The following is a 21,422-nucleotide window of genomic DNA, read 5'->3' on the forward strand; positions in this document are numbered from 1 at the left end:
GAGACATAGTTGGTGTTATCTATATGAGTCGTAATTGATTTTATCTATTTGAGTCGTGGTTGATGTTATCTATTTGAGTCATAGTTTATGTTATGTATTTGAGTCGTGGTTAATGTTTTCTATTTGAGTCCTGGTTGATGTTATCTATTTGAGTCCTGGTTGATGTTATCTATTTAAGTCGTAGTTGATGTTATCTATTTGAATCGTGATTGATGTTATCTATTAGAGTCGTGATTGATATTATCTATTTGAGTCGTGATTGATGTTATCTATTTGAGTCGTAGTTGATGTTACCTATTTGAGTCGTGATTGATGTTATCTATTTGAGTCGTGATTGATGTTATCTATTTGAGTCGTGATTGATGTTATCTATTTGAGTTGTGGTTGATGTTATCTATTTGAGTCGTGATTGATGTTATCTATTTGGGTCGTCATTGATGTTATCTATTTGGGTCATGATTAATGTTATCTATTTGGGTCGTGGTTTATGTTATCTCTTTGAGTCCTGGTTGATGTTATCTATTTGAGTCGTAGTTGATGTTATCTATTTGAGTCGTTGTTGATGCTATCTATTTGGGTCGTGGTTGATGTTATCTATTTGAGTCGTAGTTGATGTTATCTATTTGAATCGTGATTGATGTTATTTATTTGAATTGTGATTGATTTTATCTATTTGAGTCGTGATTGCTGCTATCTATTTAAGTCGTAGTTCATATTATCTATTTGAGTCGTAGTTGATGTTACCTATTTGAGTTGTGATTGATGTTTTCTATTTGAGTCTTTATTGATGTTATTTATTTGAGTCGTAGTTGATGTTATCTATTTGAGTCGTAGTTGATGTTATCTATTTGAGTCATGATTGATGCTATCTATATGAGTCGTAGTTGATGTTATCTATTTTAGTCGTATTTGATGTTATCTATTTGAGTTGAAGTTGTTGTTATCTATATGGGTCGTGGTTGATATTATATATTTGAGATGTAGTTGATGTTATCTATTTGAGACATAGTTGATGTTATCTATATGAGTCGTAGTTCATGTTGTATATTTGAGTCGTGATTGATGTTATCTATTTGAGTCGTGATTGATGTTACCTCTTTGAGTCGTAGTTGATGGTATATTTTTGTGTCATGATTGATGTTATCTATTTGAGTCGTAGTTGATGTTACCTATATGAGTCAAGATTGATGTTATCTATTTGAGTGATGATTGATGTTGTCTATTTAAGTCGTAATTTATGTTTTCTATTTGAGTCGTAGTTGTTATCTATTTGAGTCATGATTGATGTTATCTATATGAGTCATAGTTGATGTTATCTATCTGAGTCGTAGTTGATGTTATCTATTTGAGTCGTAGTTGATGTTATCTATTTGGGTCGTGGTTGATGTTATCTATTTGAGTCGTAGTTGATGTTATCTATTTGAGTCGTAGTTGATGATATCTGTTTGGGTCGGGATTCATGTTATCTATATGAGTCATAGTTGATGTTATCTATTTGAGTCGTAGTTGATGTTATCTATTTGAGTCGTAGTTGATGTTATCTATTTGGGTCGGGATTCATGTTATCTATTTGAGTCCTAATTTATTTTATCTATTTGAGTTGTAGTTGATGTTATCTATTTGGGTTGTGCTTAATGTTATCTATTTGAATCGCAATTGATGTTATCTATTTGAGTCGTAGTTGATGTTATTTGTTTGAGTCAAAATTCATGTTAACTCTTTGAGTCGTAGTTAATTTTATCTATATGGGTCCTGGTTGATAATATATATTTGAGCTGTAGTTGATGTTATCTATTTGATACATAATTGATGTTATGTATATGAGTCGTGGTTGATGTTGTATATTTGAGTAGTGATTGGTGTTGTCTATATGAGTCATGATTGATGTTACCTCTTTAAGTCGTAGTTGATGTTATCTATATGAGTCGTAGTTGATGTTATCTATTTGAGTCGTAGTTGATGCTCTCTATTTGGGTCATCGTTGATGTTATCTATTTGAGTCGTAGTTGATGTTATCTATTTGAATCGTGATTGATGTTATCTATTTGAATCGTGATTGATTTTATCTATTTGAGTCGTGATTGATGCTATCTATTTAAGTCGTAGTTCATATTATCTATTTGAGTCGTAGTTGATGTTACCTATTTGAGTCGTGATTGATGTTATCTATTTGAGTCTTTATTGATGTTATCTATTTGAGTCGTAGTTGATGTTATCTATTTGAGTCGTAGTTGATGTTATCTGTTTGAGTCGTAGTATTAATAATAATAATAAATAATAAATTCTTTTATTTAGACAGGATAGCACAATTAGTACAAATGACTGGTTTACATTGTGGTCCTGTATAAAACATATTCACAGACAGATAAACGAGAGAATAGAAAAATAGATAACATAATATAAAATATATATATAAAATACACACACGATATCACTGGGAGGAAAATAAACATATACATCATATCTATATATCACTTATTTGAGAAATAATGCTGCAGTTGATGTTATCTTTTTGAGTCGTGATTGATTTTATCTATTTGAGTCGTAGTTGTTGTTATCTATTTGAGTCATGATTGATGCTATCTATATGAGTCGTAGTTAATGTTATCTATTTGAGTCGTATTTGATGTTATCTATTTGAGTTGAAGTTGATGTTATCTATATGGGTCGTGGTTGATATTATATATTTGAGCTGTAGTTGATATTATCTATTTGAGACATAGTTGATATTATCTATATGAGTCGTTGTTGATATTGTATATTTGAGTCGTGATTGATATTATCTATTTGAGTAGTGATTGATGTTACCTCTTTGAGTCGTAGTTGATGGTATATATTTGAGTCGTGATTGATGTTATCTATTTGAGTCGTAGTTAATGTTACTTATATGAGTCCTGATTGATGTTGTCTATTTGAGTCGTAGTTGATGTTATCTATTTGAGTCGTAGTTGATGTTATTTTTATGAGTCATTGTTGATGTTATCTATTTGAGTCGTAGTTGATGTTATCTATTTGAGTCGTGATTTATGTTATCTATTTGAGTCGTAGTTGTTGTTATCTATTTGAGTCATGATTGATGTTATCTATATGAGTCGTAGTTGATGTTATCTATTTGAGTCGTAGTTGATGTTATATATTTGAGTCGTAGTTGATGTTATGTATTTGGGTCGTGGTTGATGTTATCTATTTGAGTCATAGTTAATGTTATCTATTTGGGTCGGGATTCATGTTATCTATTTGAGTCCTGATTGATTTTATCTATTTGATATTAGTTGATGTTATCTATTTGGGTCGTGCTTGATGTTATCTATTTGAATCGTAGTTGATGTTATCTATTTGAGTCATAGTTGATGTTATCTATTTGGGTCGTGAATGATGTTATCTATTTGAGTTGTAGTTAATGTTATCTATATGGGTCGTGGTTGATATTATATATTTGAGCTGTAGTTAATGTTATCTATTTGAGACATAGTTGATGTTATGTATATGAGTCGTAGTTGATGTTGTATATTTGAGTCGTCATTGATGTTGTCTATTTGAGTCGTGATTGATGTTACCTCTTTGAGTCGTAGTTGATGGTATATATATGAGTCATGATTGATGTTATCTATTTGAGTCGTAATTGATGTTACCTATTTGAGTCGTGATTGATGTTATCTATTTGAGTCATGATTGATGTGATTTATTTGAGTCGTAGTTGTTTTTATCTATTTGAGTCACGATTGATGTTATCTATGTAAATCATGGTTGATGTTATCTATTTGAATCATGGTTGATGTTATCTATTTGAGTCGTAGTTGATGTTATTTATTTGAGTCGTAGTTGATGTTATCTATATGAGCCGTGATTGATGTTTTCTATTTGAGTCGTGATTGATGTTATCTATTTGAATCCTGGTTGATGTTATCTATTTGAGTTGTAGTTGATGTTATCTATTTGAGTCCTTGTTGATGTTACCTATTTGAGTCATGATTGATGTTATCAATTTGAGTTGTAGTTGATGTTATCTATTTGAGTCGTAGTTGATGTTATCTATTTGAGTCGTGGTTGGTGTTATTTATTTGAGTCATAGTTGTTTTTATCTATTTGAGTCACGATTGATATTATCTATTTGAGTCGTAGTTGATGTTATCTATGTGAGCCGTGATTGATGTTTTCTATTTGAGTCGTGATTGATGTTATCTATTTGAGTTGTAGTTGATGTTATATATTTGAGTTTTAGTTGATATTATCTATTTGAGTTGTAGTTGATTTTATCTATTTAAGTCGTAGTTGATATTATCTATTTGAGTCGTGGTTGATGTTATGTATTTGAGTCGTAGTTAATGTTATCTATTTGAGTTGCAGTTTATGTTATCTATTTGAGTCATGGTTGGTGTTATCTATTTGAGCTGCATCTTGGCTTGATCAATGTTCTCTTTGGTGTTGTGTATATGGAAGAAAGGAAACGTTTGACAATGGCAAAACTATAGGGCAATCAGCCTCATTAGCCACACCAGTAACATCATATTAAGAGTTATTTTCACCAGATTTAGGAACGAAGCCAAAGAACATCTGGCATAAGAAGAAGCGGGGTTTATTGCAACTCGAAGTATTGTCGAACACATGTTCAGCTATCGCATTATGGTAGGGAAATACCTACACCATCAACAGGAGTTGTACCACAATTTCATAGACTTAAAAAAGTCTTCGATAGAGTGTGGTACAAAGGACTTGGGCGCACTTTGGGAGTCTTTGACATCGAGGAGGGACTGATCCAAGCCACCCAGTCACTGTACAAATCTGTCAACAGCGCAGTTTTCTTCAACAGTAACATCGGAGAGTATTTTAAGGCTGTGGTCGGAGTCCGACACGGAGCCTACTCTCTCTAGCCCTGTTTAATTTCTTTCTGAAAAGATAATGAGAGAGATGTCACATGACTTTGAGTCCAGAATCTCCATCGGTGGTCGAACAATCAACAACTTACGGTTTGCCTATAACATCAGCGGGGAGCAGCAATGTTGGAATGTATGACCTCACCAACCGACTGGTAAGCAGATAAGGGGCTTATGGCATAAAGGTCACCAGTGAAAAGAGCAAGGTTATAATCAATAGCGCAAACAGTACCACTGAACAAATCACAAATCACCATTGAACCGATCACGTTAGTTCAGTGATAGAGAGTTTGCGTTATAACCGGGAGGTGATAAGTTCGAACCCGGCTTGCACCATGGCTGCGTTAAACCTAAGAAGTTGAAATAGGCAGTGATTACTTCTGTGTCAAACACTTGGCATTTAGAAGTGATAATCGCGCTTCTTTCGGATATGACCTTAAAACGGAAGTCCCGTGTCGCCACAGGCGTTGGTACAATAAAGAGCATTCACTGCTACGGTACTGAGCGCTAAGCATCGGTCTATTTTTGTGGTACTTCACCTACAGTTTATGATTTCTCAATATGAGTGAGGAATTATCGACGGGAAGTAAAAAAGCAATCAATCAATCAAATCACAATAAACTTTCAGCAGTTCCAGGAGATAGACGCTTTCAAATGACCTTGCGCCACAATCACAAACGACGGCCGCTCTACCACTGTAACGAAAACTAGATTCGCTTTTGCAACATCCAGCATGGCAAAACTCGGCAAGATCTTGAGAAGTAAAGACATCACCTTCCAACAAACATTACACTGTACAAAGTATAAGTTTTACATTACCCCCCTCCCCCCTGGATCGAGGCATCTGCTGGTGGACTGTTAGAAATGCGCATCTGGTGCATCAAAATTGGTGCCGTATAAGTTTTACAAAGTCCTTGCCCCCCCCCTCTCTACTGCTATGAGAGCTGGACCCTGCCTGCTGAGGTGACCAGGCCTCAAGACCATAAACTGATAATATTCTTCAATTTCAAGTCCAGTTAACTTTTGAATCAATTGTTATCAGCAAATAAATTATTAGTATATGTTTGAATTTGATTTTTTTTTTTACAAACCTGCATTTTTTTAAATAATCTGTGCTAGATAGATCTTAAGATGTAAGTAATCAAAATTTTGACTGAAGTATATTCTCAGTTTATGGCCTTTGGACCAGACGAGTTCTAGTGTTTGAGACCAAGTGCTTCAGATAACTGCTGGGGATCTCCTAGAGAAAACATCACAGGCAGGTTCGCAAGAACCCCTCCTAGTGCTTGTGAAAAGGAATCATCTGACTCGGTTTGGATACATCACTTGCCACAACAGCCTACCCGTGACAGTTTTACAGGGGACTTTGGAAGATGTGGACAACAGTCTACCCGTGACAGTTTTACAGGGGACTTATGAAGATGGCCGCAGACGTGGACAACAGGCGAAGAGCTGGATGGACAACATAAAAGAGTGGACTCGAATTGACAGCCCCATCCTGATTAGAGTGGAAGGAGACAGGTGCGGATGAGGTTCCATGATATACAGATCGTCCACCATGTCTCCTCTACGACCATTGGTCAGGGGAATGTGATGCGGTGATGGTAAATCTGATCGATCTTTCTCTACCCTACTTGTGCCGGGGTTGTTAGGTTCTCAGGCTTTGGGGACTATACATAAAATTGGTTCTCGAGTTTCGTCATTAAATATCTTACTGTGCAAAAAAAAAACAACCAAACAAGGTTTTCCCTCCTCGTTTAGGGTACATGTAAGAGACTGTACATATATCACAATGAAGTAAAACATAACACTGCGTAAAAGGAAGTTGAACACCTTAACCAGACTACTGAAATAATTTGTACTCCTCTTACAACTTACTGTTTTTCACAAAATTGACTGCATTTCTGGTCCCAGTGTCAATAATATAATGTAGAGCTTCACAAGTAGTCCTGGTCTATTCTACATTTTACAATATGCCTTTAATGTGAAAATCACAAAATCTGATTTCTATGAATTACACACAGAAATACGCTATCGGATTTTGTGAAGGATGAAATATAGCGTTTCAAAATAGAATGCACATAAAGGTTTTCAAATACCCTTTGCCTCCTCGGTTACGGTAAGAAACTGTACAGGCATTACAATCAATTAACTATGGCATTGTCGTAAAAGGGAGTTGAACATCTGAAATTAACCAGACTAATTCAATTAAATTCTAGCTAATTACAATATGCTGTTATTCACAAAATTGACTGCATCTCTGGTCCCAATGCCAATTATAAAATGTAGAGCTTCAAAAGTAGTTCTGATCTAATCCACGTTTTACAATATGCCTTTAATGAGACATTTCTACAAATTACACACAGAAATAAACCATCAGATTCTGTAAGGGATGAAATATAGCGTTTCAAAATATAACGCACAAAAAGTTGACAATCATTACTCACCTTTTGTGTTAAACTTAAAATAAATTAGATGATCCGATCCATGTTTATTCCAGCTACACCGCATAATTCACTTAAAAGGTACAACTTACAAGTACTCGGAAAAAATTAAAATTCAAATAAAAGCAAAAATTGTTGTAGCTATTAATTTAGAATAGCCCCCCCCCCCCCCCCCCCCCCCCCCCCCCCCCCCCCCCCCCATGTTTTGGTGATTAGCCTATGGTAGTCCACACCAGCATAAAATGCCGTTATATTTCTTTAACTTGTTTTCGTATTAAGTCCTACTACTAAACAACCACATTCTGTAATAAAGTATCAATTGTCTAAACTTTTGACACGCTGGTTATATAACAATGCTAGAATATGAATGAAGAATTGATTTATTTCGCACTGTGTTGGTTAAGTTGATTTGGAACAGACAATAACGAACGAGGACAATGTGGGTGTTACGAAGTAAATCATATCGCGCATTCAGTGACAATGTGAAATACATACCTATATTTTTCGAAAACTCTCCTCAAGTAAAAAAAGTATGTTCTAGTCAAACAGATACATTTGATTAATTATACCTAATGTTTCCAACCTACTTATTATAGAATGAAAATTGTGAGTTGTTGGTAGATCGTGCTTCTAAGAAATGCTCAAAATGTCTACATTCGACAGAAATGGTCTGTGTAACAGCTTAAAAAATTTGTTATCCAAATAAATGTGATTTCCAAATTCTAGCTCTCATGGCGAAAACTTTAAGATATTCTTTTTTTCCAGAGTGGAGAAAGCAATATCTTGGAGAGTACAGCACATGGAGAACACCTATCTCAGGTAACAACCTCTATTGATTATGTGACACGTACTTTCTTGTATAATACCACTGAGCTCCTTATAAATAAACGTCTGATAGATTAAATATATTAATAAATATATAGATACACCCACATACATACGTACACACATACAAACACACACACACACACACACACACACACACACACACACGCACATGCATACATACATATATACACACACATACATACGTACACACATACAAACACAAACATACACACACGCACGTGCATACATATATATATATATATATATATATATATATATATATATATATATATACATGCTTTCATACATATACACACACGGCAAAAGGCATGATTCCAAAATTCAAATTAAGTGCCAGGAAATTGCTAGATTGCAGGATTTTGCACCAAATACCCCAGAGCTTCTGGGACCCCCTGCCGTAGTGGCACCTCGCGGTGCGAGGTGATAGACTCGCGTTGCGAGTCTATGTACCCCCCCCCCCCCTTGAAAAATGCTGCCTACGGGCCTGAATACTGTCCTTATTTTTTTTTTTTATAATTGTCGAGAGATGAATATTTATTGTTGATGGCGACGCAAAAAGAAATCGCACTCTCATCCACCCCCTACCCCGTCTGAAAGATTCTAAATATCAATACAAGAATAATGCTGTTGAAAAGAAAATGTTCAATTTCATTTTTACATGTATGTCCTCGTAATCGGAAATTCGGGGCGCGAATAGTTTTTGGTCTGTCCGTCTGTTTGTCAGCAAATTAATAACATTCGCCATGACCTTAGAATGGATGTTGAGATTTCAAAAGCTGTTTATCTTTTAACATGGTTTTATTGTAAAATGTTAAACCAGATCTGAAACTGTGATATTCATTGTGATGACTGTTGTGGTGTAAATTGTATGTTGATCAATGAAAGATAAAAAAAAAAAAAAAAAAAAGAGCATCGCGCTCAAAATCACACGGCCTCTCACCTCTGTCGGCGCGGGTTCAAATCCTGCTCGCGCCGGTAAGTGAGGAAGTCTTTCAGTTTACTTTCGGAAGGTCGGTGGTCTCTTGCCAGGTGAGTTGTACATGGGTTCTCTCTTCCACCAATAAAAACTGGGCGCCACCATATAACTGAAAAATTGTTGAGTTTGGCGGAAAACATCAAATCAAAATTATAAATTATAAAAACTTTGCATCGACTGATTCGTGTTGACTAAGATTTACAGGTGCGATACCCCGCGTATGCCATTATTGTTACATCTAAAATGCGGAATACTCTTGATTAATTTCTAAATTAACTGCTTGGTCGATGTTTGTCGATTTTTGATATGTCGTCAAAATATACACACTTAACTGATTATAACAAAATTTGTTTTTGTTGCAATTTGTTTGAGGTTAATTTTTATAACGACTGGTTTACTCTCACTAATTAACTATATTAATTTTAAATAAATGACCGCAAACATTTCAAAGTTCGTTCCAAGTGTTAATAAAAAACGAAAAAAAAATATATAGGGTCCCGTGCCTTTTATAGGCCATATTTGTACTTTTTACAACACATAGCAATCTGCAGTAAAGTACACCCTTCATTTCAAGCACACTCCTACCATGGTAATTTCCTCAGTCATTTCTCGATTTTTTGCGATAATTTTTCATCCTAACATTTAATTTGAACCTCTATAATATTTCTTTAAATTCCAAATAATTTCACTCTTGATATTAGCCAAACACGCAACACCTAGAAATTTTTACCTCCGCTCAATCCTGGGTAAACTGCGTCCGAGTTACGCATGCGGGGGTTTGGTACTCTCATTCCATATTTCTCATTATGCATCATCCAGGTATAATACGCTGGTCCATGTAGTAAAAGTAGATTTTGGCATTGCTAGTAGTACAGGAACACTCACATGCAGTACAAAAAGACAAAATCAGTGCATGGATTACTTGAATCGCCTCAATGAGTACACATCAGAGGTCACCTATAATAATTGACCATGGTCGCGTTATAGTTATTGTCAAAATTGTGACAATGAACGAGACAGTCATGTGACACTTTCAGATTTCCACAGTACTGTCAAGGCACCGCTATTATATAAACGTAATACACATATTGGGGAAATGTCATTCAAGTGAGTTTGCTGTATGTGGTTCCAGAAACATATTTAGAACAGATCTTTACATTGTTTATTAATTATTAGAATCTTTTAAAACATTTATGAAACACACCAATAAAAAATTATTTTCATTTTTTTTTTTACTTTTGAAAAATTGTAAAACAGTAATACAACGTTAATTTAAAACAGAACAGAAACATTGGTCACCTTCCTTAAACAATTTTATTTAAAACTTATGTAGATGTATTTAATATAGAATCTGTTAAGCTGTACAGTTGTCCGTGTTAGTATGATGAGGATACGTGTGATAAGTCGAATCTCTGAGTCTGGTGGAGCTTTAATATTTTTTCTCTCCAGTCATGTTTTAATTAAAAGTATCATATGAAGAATATAAATAACCTTGTGTTACTGTATCATGCTATATTTTCAGATCAGTTCTCCTTCCTGTTTGTTGGCGAGGTGTGCGTGTTATTCTGTTTTCTGTGCTCTGACTCCGGTACCCCCGACTTTACTGATACAGACTGGCTGGACATTCTTAATAAGATACGAGCCTTGTATGATGAGGACAAGGTAACAAGTGAGGAGGCACAACGGACTCTGAACAGACTGAAGTCACGTGGATTTCTTTGGGAGCAGTACGGAGTGGACATCACTAGGGACGCCAAGGACGAGACCATGTACCGTGTTATAGGACGTAGTGTAGAACGTGTTATAGAACGTGTTATAGAACGTGATATAGAACGTGATATAGAACGTATAGAACGTAGTATAGTATGTAGTGTTATACTGCGCCACGTGTATCAGTTATCCAGTTATACTACAGCAGTGAGGTATCTGAGATCACGGAGATACACCAGGAAGTCTGGAGAGAAATGTGTCATTGGTGACATAGAGTTATGTGATTCCTTACTCATACACCGTCTACAGATGAACACACTGACCCACGTCACCATGGAGGACACGGGTATCTGTGATGAGGTGTCACGTTACTGTAAGTATGACGTAAATGAACCGTTTAGTGATCTACATAGAGCAGTCTATATACAGTCATGTGGATTCTACTTTCTTGTTATCAATGTTCATTGTAGATATTTTATTGATTGATTTCAGATGAATGAGATATAAATGATTACATTGTTCTGTAATATCGTCTTGCAGTATAAACAAAGAAATGTACATACAACATGTACAACCAGACACAACGGTGTACATTTATATGACGTCACGGGATTGATGTTAGGAGATATATTTTATTGTTATTATTCATTTCTAAAAATGTTGAATGTTGTATATGTGTAATTAATCAATACCTGTTTATATATTATTCAGTGAGCATCCCTCTAGATAAAACACGCATGAGTGAGGGTGAACGAGGAGCGTTTTTAGAGGAATTACGGAAGACCGGGGAGTGTGTACAATCACAGGGCAGTGTCAAGTGGCTCTGGAGATACGAGAGAAATGACATCGTGAGATCCTGTATAGGTTTCCACCCACACTGGGATATTTACATGATCAAGAACAAGGCTTACAGAAAACACAGTAAGTCAAAAGTGTCCAGGGGTCCGTGTTTGCCCAACTGTCTATTTTGTATTGTTTATAAGAGTTACGGGATTGATCACTGTTCATATCTTCACCTTTTATAGATCAATGGCAAGGAAAATATATAATAATTACATAAAATACACATACGCTTCATTTACAGATTGATAACATGATTGATTTTGTGCCAATAACGGGAAAATGGTGTATGATTATGACGTCCTTATTTAAATAGGATAAACCATTACTTCAAACGTAATATAGCGGCCTTGAAAATGACAAAGAAAGCGGTGTCCCGTGTTTGTAGATAGACAATACAAGTCATCATGACCAGTAGGATGCCCAAATGCAAGGGAAAGTTGACTATCCCTGTTACATTTATAATTTACATATATCATGGAACACAGAGTATGCCAGTATTATATAATTCTTAGTATATCCATGAAGAAGATTAATGTTATCGATGTCCAATGAAATGTCCTTATTCTACAAATGTCGCGCTTTTTAAAAAATTCTACCATTTTATGTCGTCTTTTTAAGCATTATTCCAACATGAATATTTTAACAAATATAACCTACAGAAAGTACATAAAATTTACTATATAGAATATCCAACATTTCATTTTATCCCGCGTCCATTTAGGAAAACTAAAAAATAGATACTTAACATCCAAATAAATGCCCCAGGTATGGTGGCTGATTTGTGACACTTTACAATTTGTCGTCTTGTCGTCTTTTCGAGGCGAAAAGACGACAGAACGAAAAGAGTACAAAACTATATTGAGCTACTTTCGCCCCTAAATAACGAAGAGACGACAAAATGACGGAACGAAAATTCGAAAATATATGCGAAAAGACGACAAATAAACCCCGCAAATTAGCGACCTAATTAGTCCTCTTTTCGCTTGGCGCTTTGTCGCTTGTCGTCCTTTCGATGCGAAAAGATGACAAAACGAAAAGACGACAAAACGATAATTACCGAGTTTTCGCCTCGAAATAACGAAAAGTTGACAAGACGACAAAATACAGATTTTCCCGTTATTTTGCTATCTGATTTTCTAGGAATTCAATATGAAATTTGCTGTGTTTTCGATAATTATTAATTACAAAAAGGAAACAGCTAAAGTTGAATTATAGTTCTTATGTACTTGTATTCTACTGAAGAATTTTTTTTTAATTTTAAATGTCGTACCAAGGAACCCCCCCCCCCCTTTCATTTTTAAAATAGTAGTTAAAAGTAGTAGATGTTTGAAGTGATGAATTAGAAAAAAAAGTGCAATGAACTACACCCCCCCCCCCCCCTCATGCGATGTATATGAGAGTAGTATGACCGGGCTCGATAGGCGGTTCAACTGATTGCAGTTTTGAGTGCAGGTTTTATAGGCGGGTCAAATGAGTGTAGTTTTGAGTGCAGATATTCAAATAAGTGTAGTTTTGAGGGGTCAGCGGGGTCACGCTGGCCAGATGGGGAGGTCAATCTGAGCAGATACCGTGTGAACGTTCGCTTTGGCTTTTGATTTACTGAAAGTCGCTTTGGACTTCATGTGCGTATGGCCTATACAAGTCCAGATATTTCCCCCAGTTATATAATGAAAGAAGAAGAATTGTTTAAAGTTTACAGATTTTATTAAATGAAAAATGAGTTTACACAACAATTGAACACAATTTTTAAAGTCCCCAGAATGGGGTAGTTTTGTTTTGATTTTTCGGAAACATGGCTATTTTCTGAAAATCGCTTTCACTTTGTTTGTAAACAATGAGCTCCGCTTTTCGGCAGTTTTGGTACCATGCAAAAAGTTTATGCATATTTTCACTATATTGTGTGGTTTGAGTCAGATCTTTCTGCATTAGGACGTTATTTTGTATTGAATTTAGGCCTATGTTCGGCGCTTACGGCCTTTGAGCAGGGAGGCATCTTTATCGTGCCACGGGATCTAGGATTTTGCGACCTGACCTAGGATTTTGCGATCTCATCCAAAAGACCGCCCCATTTAATCGCCTCTTACGACAAGCAAGGGGTAGTGAGGACTTATTCTAATCCGGATCCCATATAGATTTACGCTATATATATATATATATATATATATATATATATATATATATATAAAATTCATTTTTACTCTGGACATAAACTCTTTTATAGATATAGCAGAACACCTTTATAGTTATAAAAACAACTAAATAGGCCTATATCTCGGTGCCCTTCGCACCATATGAAATCACAACGAAAAAGAATGTCACGACGTACAGGTTCTTACAGTTATTTGAAAATTCTTCGCTCAAATCATGTCCATGTCCCTTTAAATCACAAGTACATAGTGAGCGAACATAGCAAAACCTTCTCTCTCTCTTTCTCTCTCTCACTCCCTGTGTGCATATACATGTGTGTGTGAGTGGGTGGGTGGGTGAGTGTGTGTGCGGCGGTCAATTGTCAAATGACCTCGGTGCAAGGTGTTCATTGCAGGATCCTCCAGAAAAGGACGTCATCTGCAAGATTGCCAATATCGCCGGTTAATTTATATGGAAGACGCCAGTTAATATATATGGCGGCCGCCAGATAATAAGTGGCGGCCGCCAGTTAAATTAAGTGGTGGCCGCCAGTTAAATAAATATTAATTCTATACTCTGGCACCTATCGGCTTCCGTAATAAATACATACAACGCGCACAGTATGTCATGAAAATCCGTGAGGTACAAAGCGGTGCAAAATGCATCTGATGTTTGGGCTTTTTGGGGGGAGGGGGGGGGGGGGTCGGTTCAGTGTTATACTATATCTGCAATGGCTACAAAACTATTTCGTTGTTTGGTGGACACAAATTCACTTTCATTTTTTAAAACACAATACAAAACAAAAACAGTTTGTGTAGCTGAGATAGGGATTATCTAATTAAAATTAGATGTTAGATCCGCTCGCGTACTCACATACATAACTCACATAATTTTAATTAGATTGTACGAGTACGCGAGCGGAGATAAGGATTAATATACATGTACATTTTCCGCAAGGCACTTTTTACTTGCATTAGTCCTAGAAGAAATTAAAAATATGTTACTCATTAAAATTATGTTTAAATAATATAATTAAGGTGCCGGAAAGATAATTTGCTATATGTGTTACTCGTATTACGATATGTATTTTAATTAATAAGGATTGAAATAGATATAGGTCTACACATAGATCCCCCCCCCCCCCCCAAAAAAAAGGGGGGGGGACTTCTCGAAAACATTGACAAACACAAAAAATATGGATTTTGGTATCATTGGAGAGGGTTGAATACATGTATCCAATATATCACTTACAATCACATTTCATCTATCTTTCTCTACTACTATAAAATGCAGTCCGGGGGAGGGGGTTTACACAAAGCGAATACACAACATATAGATATATACATATACACAAATATAATATCGAGACTCGCAGTATTGAGCATTCCGTCAAAATTGTGTTTTTCTCCATTCAAGATAAATATACGATGTATGTATATTGATTGATTGAAAATTGTTTAACGTCCCTCTCAAGAATATTTCACACATATGGAGGGGTCACCACTGCCGGTGAAGGGCTGCAAAATGTATAGGCCTATGTTCGGCGTTTACAGCCTTTAAGGAGGGAGGGATCTTTATCGTGCCACACCTCCTGTGGCACGGGACCTCGGTTTTTGCGGTCTCATCCGAAGGACCGCCCCATTTAGTCACCTCTTACGACAAGCAAGGGGTACTAGGGACCTATTCTAACCCGGATCGCCACGGGACACGATGTGTGTTTGTATATACTTGCATAAAGTGCGAAACGAAATCGAAACGAAACGAAACGAAATCTACCGAAACGAAACCCACTGAAACGAAACGAAACCTACCGAAACGAAACGAAACAGATTGTATAACCGAACTCTTTTAATTATAATAATTAAAAAATGGTATCTTAGGCCCCTGTGAAAGTTACCACATATCAATAAAATTCGCCTCCCCTTTGATGTAGGCTTTCGGCTTGACTGTTACAAAGTTTTAAAAGTTGGAAAGGGGAGAGTAAGCACAAAGTACATATCCGTAGTTGATTAAATGCCATGTACAATTAGTTTCGGATTCATACATTTCAGAACCAAGGGTTACAGTCTCAGAGATCTGGGGAAACACACTATACGAGGGGTGGGGTCGCCGACGTTGGATCCGCCTTTGGGCATAGATACCTTGTTTGAAGAAGCTGGTGTCTGAGAAAATTGAAAGCAGGAAGAGCTCTTAACCTCTTATTTTATCTCTAACTGCTGAGGTGCGAGTACTTTCAATAATGGAAAAACTCTATACATTTGGGATGTTGCTAAGACGGGGAATTGAAAACGGGACGGAAAACGGATTTTTTTTAATGCAATAATATTAGGAGGAGGTCGGCATTTTGTAAACTGAAAAGGCTTATGAGCAAGGGGATTTTAAGCAGAAATCACAAAGAGAACGGGAGGACATATTCAGAATCCACCGTTTGATATACTACATTCAAATACACAATATCCACATGTATACATATATTTGTCTTTAGAGAAAAAATACTGAAACATGTATTTATGCCCAAAATCGGATTCAACGCCGACGACCCCATCCCTCGTTTAGTGTGTTTCCCCAGACCTCTGACCTGTGAGACTGTAACCTTCCGTTCTGAAATTTATGGATCCGAAGCTAATTGCACATGGTATTTATGTACTTTGTGCTTACCCCCCCCCCCCCCCCCCCCCCTTTCCAACTCTTAAAAAATTGTATCAGTCAAGCCGAAAGCCTACATCAAAGGGGAGGCGAATTTTATTTATATGTGTAAACTTTAACAGGGGCCTTTGATACCATTTTCAATTATTATAATTTAAAGAGTTCGATCATACAATCTGTTTCGTTTCGTTTCGGTAGGTTTCGTTTCGTTTCGGTGGGTTTCGTTTCGTTTCGGTAGGTTTCGTTTCGTTTCGGTAGATTTCGTTTCGTTTCGCACTTTACAGGTACCCGTCGTCGGAGACAATAAACATTGGAATATATTGTCGCCGACCGCGATAGATGGGAAAGGGGGGGGGGGGGGGGTAAGATAACTATATGTATCTATGTAGAGAATATTTAGCTGTAGTTAAATGCTTAATTGTTTAATGCGAATGAATATTTGGAATGCTTGTACGATTCCAATACCATAATCAATGCAGGCCGCGATAACCTTTTTGTTAATCTCATTAAATGATTACACGTTTGACTTGCTTCATTTTATATATTGATAAATTTCAATTTAAAATATCTATAATATGAAAATATCATTATTTTAACAAACCACTATCTAACACTTTAAGTGTATGCATCTTTTGTTTTTACTTCCTTAGTAATATGCATATACAGGGACTAGTGTCATCTCTCTCTCTCTCTCTCTCTCTCTCTCTCTCTCTCTCTCTCTCTCTCTCTCTCACGCGTACTCAATATATTAAGTAACCAGTACGAAATTATTTGATCATTAAAGATATACCATTGATTGATCAATAAAAAAGAAAAATATTGCATACCTTTGAGTATATATATAATCTAGATTTGTAAAAATATAATAGATAAATAAAAATCCAAACTTAGTTCAAGAAGTCTCATTCCTGCATGTAGATCAGTACCTGTTGCTACATGTACATCTAATAATGGTGAGGGTTTGTGTCGGTACATATATAAGTAGTCATGTAACAACTCTATCTACATATATACAGGTTTCACACCTCCAGTTTACATTTCTTTGAATTGGAGATCAAACCTCCGTAATAAAACAAAAATAAACACCTGTTGATCTGACAGATTTTGAAAACACAAAACTAGACGTACAGATATTCCGGTTCTAATGATATTAGTCTTTGATAATTGTGTAACCCGATGAAAGAAATAAAACCCACAAGAAATGTGCGTAAATATATGCATTTCATGTTTCTAAAAGTGTGATTATGACCGCAACTAAACTTACGCGGACTGGTACGTAAATGATAACTCGGAACGAAAATTATAGTTTCCTAAATCATTCGACACCGGACGACAATATGTACCGTCACACACACTTTGAATGAGATCATTTCGATTTCCTGACCAATCAACAAAAAGAGAAATACAGTACCAACCAGACCCAACCTGACAGAAAGCAGTCCCAGAGCAATCCTGGGGACTGCTTTCTGGGACTGCTGAGCCGTTCCGCACCAGTCCTAAGGCAGTCCCGCACCAGTCCCAGAGCCGTCCCGCACCTGTCCCAAGTCCCAGTAAACAAACCGAAAAGCAGTCCCAGTAGGCGGGGTTAAAATAACTAGGGGAGGAGCAAAGCCGACAGTGAGATTATCCATAAACATTGTCGATAATGGCTGGAGAGCGTTAATACGGTAGTCGAAATCGAAGATAAATGGCTTACAATGTAATTTGAGAGAAAGACAATACATTATACATGAAAACAACACATATTCAAAATACCTGTGTGACACTTTTTCATGAATTTATAACAAAATGATAGTTTATGAATACGAGTGAAAAAAGATACATGCAGAGTTTATAAGTCTGATAACCACAGTTTCACAACATAAAATCAATTGACGTCCCAGGCAATTTTGTTGTTGTTATTCATTATTTATTTTTTAAATATTTAATACATGTGACGTGTATCTTGGGTTCTGAAAATTATGTAGCATAATTATATTTATTTCTTGACTGGGTTATTGAAATAAATGTGTTTCAAGTCGCCTAAATGATTTTTACACTTATCATCTATTCCAAACTAGCAAAAACAACTTTCCACTTACGTGTACATGTATTTTTGATATGTAAATGTATTGATTGGCTAGATATGGGCTACTTATTTTCAGCATTGTAAAATTGTATAATTTCACTACAGCATATAGACAGATTTAAATAATTATGAGGATTCCAATCAAAGTGTATATGTACATGTTGTTTTAACCTAAAATCGAAGGTACAGTGTTTGTAAAGTGAATGTTCCCGAATAGACATTCCTTGTCTGAATACAAGATCATTATTTTCTCTGTTTATGGATTTGAGTATTTGGGAATTATTCAGTCCATTATCTTTCATTAAAATTATCAGCCGCTGAATGTAGGGAGATATTCTTGTTATTTTATTTCCATCCATTATTTTCTCAAGTTGTCTGGTGAAAGTGCCTCAGTAAGCGGTGAAAAAAAAATACTGAAGTGATTTGCGTATATTCTGAATACACAGTGGCGGGGATTTCTTGTCAATCATAATATCACGTGATTCATTCACGCTTGGCTGAACAAAGCAGTCCCGGGGACTGCTGGGACCACTGGGACTGCTTTCTAAAGCAGTCCCGCAGTAGTCCCAGGGCAGTCCCACTTTTTCAGAGAACAGTCCCAGAGCAGTCCCCAGGACTACTTTCTGGGATTGCCTGGGCGTCAGGTTTGTACTGTAGTGTTAAACGTTTCCAAAAGATTATCCATAAGTTGTACAACTCGTCTTTATATCAATATCTTCTCGTAATTACGAGAACATTTTCTCGTAATTAAAAGATTTTTTCTCGTAATTACGATATCTTTTCTCGTAATTACGATATCTTTTCTCGTAACGATGAGACGATTCTCTCGTAATTACGAGATCTTTTCTCGTAATAACGAGATCTTTTCTCGTAATTACGAGATAATGGAATGTGAATTAATGTTTTTTACATGATACTAATAGCCTTTCGTAGATCACCCCATTTCCAGGTCTATGCTAAAAATCTGCCAGTTGTATATCTATGTTTGGAATAATATGCAGGTTTTGTGTAGGGGGTAAGTGTCTTAGACCTCAAGGATGGTGAAAGAGGAATATTTTGAGCAAATTTGCAGTAACCTAAGTAAAACAGTTTCTTATAGACATACTGATAAATAAAATACAGGCATTCTTATAGACACACCACAGACAAATATACTGATAGACAAACCACATACACACTGATAGCCACAACATATATGCATACTGATTTACAAACCACAGACAGACTCATAGACAAATCACAGACATACTGATAGACAAAACACAGACATACTGATAGACATAACACAGACATACTAATAGATAAAACACAGACATACTGATAGATAAAATACAGACATACTGATAGACAAAACACAGACATACTGATAGACAAAATACACACAAACTGATACATAAAACACAGACATACTGATAGACAAAGCACAGACATACTGATAGACAAAGCACAGACATACTGATAGACAAAACACAGACATACTGATAGACAAAGCACAGACATACTGATAGACAAAACACAGACATACTGATAGAGAAAACACAGACATACTGATAGACAAAACACGGACTTACTGATAGACAAAACACAGACAGACTGATAGACAAAATAGAGACAGACTGATAGACAAAACACAGACATACTGATAAAAAAATCCTCAGATATACTGGAAAAAACCCCAGATACTATCACACAAACCACAAACATACTGATAGACAAAACAAATACACACTGATAGACAGAATACATACAAACTAAAAGACAAAACATAGACAGATTGATAGCCAAACACTGACATACTGATAAACAAAACAGACAGATGTACTGATAGAAAAACACAGACATACAGATAGACTGGTAGAGAAAAGAGAGACATATTGATAAACAAAACGGACATACTGATAAATAAAAGACAGGCATGCTTATCGACACAACACAGACGTATATACTGATAGACAAACCACAGACAAACTGATAGACAAAACACATACACACTGATAGACAAAACACATACATACTTATAGACAAAATACAGATAGACTGATAGACAAAACATATTTATACTGATAGATAAAACACAGACATACTGATAGACATAATGCATATATACTGATGCACAAAAGACAGACACACTGACAGACAAAACATAGACAGACTGATAGACAAAACTCAGACATACTGATAGACAAACTACAGACATACTGATAGACAAAGCACAGACGTACTGATAGACAAAGTACAGACGTACTGATAGACAAAGTACAGACATACTGATAGACAAAGCACAGACGTACTGATAGACAATGCACAGACATACTGATAGACAAAACACAGACACACTGATAGACAAAACACAGACATACTGATAGACAAAACACAGACACACTGAGAGACAAAACACAGACATACTGATAGACAAAATACAGACATACTGAGAGACAAAGCACAGACGTACTGATAGACAAAGTGCAGACATACTGATAGACAAAGCACAGACATACTGATAGACAATGCACAGACATACTGAGAGACAAAACACAGACATACTGATAGACAAAACACAGACATACTGATAGACAAAACACAGACATACTGATAGACAAACCAAACACATACTGATAGATAAAACACATACATACTGATAGATAAAACACAGACATACTGACAGATAAAACACACACATACTGATAGATAAAACACAGACACTCTGATCGACAAAACACAGACATACTGATAGATAAAACACAGACATAGTGATAGACAAAACACAGACATACTGATAGATGAAACACATACATACTGATAGATAAAACACATACATACTGATAGACAAAACACAGACATACTGATAGATAAAACATAGACATACTGATAGACAAACCACACAC

General features: G+C 35.9%; 2 protein-coding genes across 2 annotated transcripts in view; both read left to right on the plus strand.

Moving 5' to 3' along the window:
- Nucleotides 1–21,422, plus strand: part of LOC125673012 (uncharacterized) — a 1,263,960-nt gene that overhangs the window by 361,837 nt on the left and 880,701 nt on the right. The window lies entirely within an intron of this gene.
- The window catches only part of LOC130052947 (uncharacterized), a 30,439-nt gene continuing 19,992 nt past the window's right edge, over nucleotides 10,976–21,422 (plus strand). Inside the window, exons 1-2 of the mRNA XM_056159237.1 lie at nucleotides 10,976–11,226; nucleotides 11,565–11,774. Of these exons, the coding sequence (XP_056015212.1) occupies nucleotides 11,163–11,226; nucleotides 11,565–11,774 (274 nt within the window). The 5' untranslated portion in view covers nucleotides 10,976–11,162. The remainder of the gene's footprint in view (nucleotides 11,227–11,564; nucleotides 11,775–21,422) is intronic.

Source organism: Ostrea edulis, chromosome 3 (genome assembly GCF_947568905.1).
Source record: "Ostrea edulis chromosome 3, xbOstEdul1.1, whole genome shotgun sequence".
Taxonomy (NCBI): Eukaryota; Metazoa; Mollusca; class Bivalvia; order Ostreida; family Ostreidae; genus Ostrea; species Ostrea edulis.